This window comes from Dreissena polymorpha, chromosome 1 (assembly GCF_020536995.1).
Source record: "Dreissena polymorpha isolate Duluth1 chromosome 1, UMN_Dpol_1.0, whole genome shotgun sequence".
NCBI classification, from domain to species: domain Eukaryota; kingdom Metazoa; phylum Mollusca; class Bivalvia; order Myida; family Dreissenidae; genus Dreissena; species Dreissena polymorpha.
The window spans coordinates 113,195,210-113,198,204 of NC_068355.1; the positions used below are offsets into that span (position 1 = coordinate 113,195,210).

Here is a 2,995-nt window from a genome sequence, read left to right on the forward strand (position 1 = left end):
AGTGGTTTGTGGTTCCAAATATCTTCTCACACAGGAAAACCTCTATAAAGCCCAAGAGATAACCACCAAGAGAAAGACATGTGGAAACAGTATCTACTCAGCCCTCAAATTTAATTTCCCAGGTAACATAAAAATACTACATAGAAAACATTAATAATTGTACAAAAGAAAGACCAAAAACTTTGACATTTACCAGCAGTCTAGTCCAATAAAAAAAAGTCAAGTCTTCAAAATGTTTGCTTCGTTTGTATACATGATTTTAATTACCAGTGATCATTTAATGAGTGTTGATAGTGTAATCATCATGATAAATTGCTTTCCTAATATATGTCGAATTCATTTCAGCCATCTAGTACCCCAGCCTGCAGTGATGTAAGTGATCCCATAGAAACTGAGATTAGAAACTGAGATAGTCTTCTTGGAGAGCGATGTCTGTACGGAAAATGTTGAAGAAAGAGGCTCTAAGGTATTAATGCTTGCAAAAGACCTTTGACTCAATAATAATAATAATAAAATGCCCAAAAATAGCAATTACAATCACTACCTGTTACAGTCAGCAAAAAACATCAGATATTCGAGCGGTTGCATTTTAATTGTGCAATCCCGACAGACATTATGCATTTCATTGCTTCATGGTTATTAAAAATTGGTTATACACTAGCACTTGTACTTGATATGGTCCTATTTTTAATTTTTTCAAATATTTTACATTCAACAAACAGTATGCTGATTGCTAGATTAATTATGTACAGTATCTGATGAGATACTACTGATATATTATTTCAGTTGCCTTACAACGACCATGACTATCTGCAAACACATGTTGATGAAGGTGCACAGACCCTCCTCGATCAACACCCTGATCTAAAATTGTATATGTCACGAAGTCAGAAACATGAACAAGAGTCGATTGAACTTCAGGAATTGAAGACAAAGGGACAAGTACTAAAGTTTGACTATGTAAGTCGTGATGAAAAGTTATTTTATATTACACTGGCCTGAAAGTAAATGTCTTCATGGCACTGTTCAATTATCTCAAGCCAAAAGCATCATACATGAAATACCCTTATGGCGCCAGAACTGTGCTTTTTAATCACCATGCAAGTGATGAAAATAGGTACAAAAAGAAACCTGGAAAAGTTAGATCAACTACTCTAGAAGAGGAAATGTTCTTCACTCTGGTTAAATTACGATTGGGACTTCAAACTGCTGACTGTGCTATCAGATTTGGTGTAGCGACTTCTACATTTAGCTCAATATTTACAGCATTGGTGACCCTTTTGTCTCAAGAATTGGAATTAATATGTAAGATGCCAGACACCACAGAATTGTACAACAATGAACAGGCCAGTTGCTTTGAGGAGTTTCCAAATGTCAGAGTTATTATAGATTGCACTGAGCTGTTTGCAGAAACCCCAAGTGCGTTAAGCGCCCACAAACAATTCCATTCAAATTATAAACATCATTCTACAGTGAAGTTCTTAGTGGGGATGAACTCTGGTGGAGCCATTACATATATCTCAGATATGTATGGAGGAAGAGCCAGTGATAAATTCATAACAAATGAATCACATGATCTCCTCAACAGTCTAAACCCAGGAGAGAAGGTCATGGCAGACCGCGGCTTTACGATTGCAGAAGATCTTCCTGTTGGAGTAAATCTGATCATTCGCTCTTTCAAGCACAAAGACAAGTCCCAGTTTTCAAAAACCGAGCTCAAAAACAATAAAAAGATATCTGAATCTCGTGTACACACTGAAAGAGCAATTAGAAGAATCAAGCAATTTCAGATCTTGAAGCAAGAGATGAAGCTTACTCAAATAGATATTTACTGTAATATTTTAAAGGCATGTGCATATCTGGTGAACTTTCAAGACCCCTTCTTAAAAGTTGAATGATGTTTCAGATCAAAGGCATGACGGAGCATCAAATACAATCTGGTGCTTAACATACACATAATGCAGTGAATAACATGTGCTAAACATTTATGTGGCAACATAGGTGAATGTGCAGTTTTATAAAGATGTATGTTCCCTTACATGTATATAAATATAGATATATGTGGAAAACTTGCATACTGTACCTAATGTATTGATTTACATCGATATAGTGCTCATATATAAAGCAGGGCCTTTCTATGTAAATAGTTGCCATGTTCATATATGCTTGTTTTGATTTTGAATCATGAACTCTATTTAAATTATTTAACAATAGTGACTGTGTTAATTTATTAAGTCTTTCTAGATGATAGGTGCTGTTCGTTTTGTGATATGGATTCGTGATGTGCTTTCTTGTGATTATGTACTCAAATCAAATAGAATTTCTATTGAAAATTTTATTCATATATGTTTGCTTAAATAGTAGCTCGAATTTCTGTTGGAAATGTTGTTAATATATGTTTGCTTAAATAAAATCTATGTTCGCTAGAAACAAGAGATTGCTTGGTGACTTTTATGTATACAGAAATTCTGTCTTATACAGAAATTCAATCTTTCACTTATTACTACATTACTATTTATCAATAAATGCTGCATATTTCATATATCATCATTGCAACATGGTTATGTCAGTACCCATTTGTCTTTCAATATGTGAATTAGAATGCATTGCATTTTTTTGTATTTATTTATTTATGGAAACAATAAACTGTCTTGTAACCTTTCATGTATTATTATACTCTTGCCAACTTGGACAATGGTCTATATTTTAATATAATGGATATAGTGTCCACCTTGTGATCTGGAGGTTGCAGATTCAATCCCAACTGTGGGAGCATAAGCTGTTGTAATGATTATGATATTTTCCGGGTACACCAAGTACTGTTTCTTGCTAGGACATGGACTCGAGAATGTCTCAATAAGCCATAGGCTTTCAATGCTATTGGGCTCACCGGTAATTAAAAAAAGTTTAAATTTATCGCATTCACAATTGTGTCTTGTTCTGAGAAAACTGGGCATAATGCATGTGCGTAAAGTGTCGTCCCAGATTAGCCTGT

At 34.5% G+C, this 2,995-nt stretch overlaps 1 protein-coding gene across 1 annotated transcript; it reads left to right on the forward strand.

Moving 5' to 3' along the window:
- The first annotated feature begins 1,016 nt into the window (after positions 1–1,016).
- LOC127845328 (uncharacterized) lies at positions 1,017–1,898 on the forward strand. The gene has a single exon (XM_052376215.1). It carries the CDS (start codon positions 1,017–1,019, stop codon positions 1,896–1,898), a length of 882 nt encoding a protein of 293 aa, XP_052232175.1.
- The last annotated feature ends 1,097 nt before the right edge of the window (positions 1,899–2,995 follow it).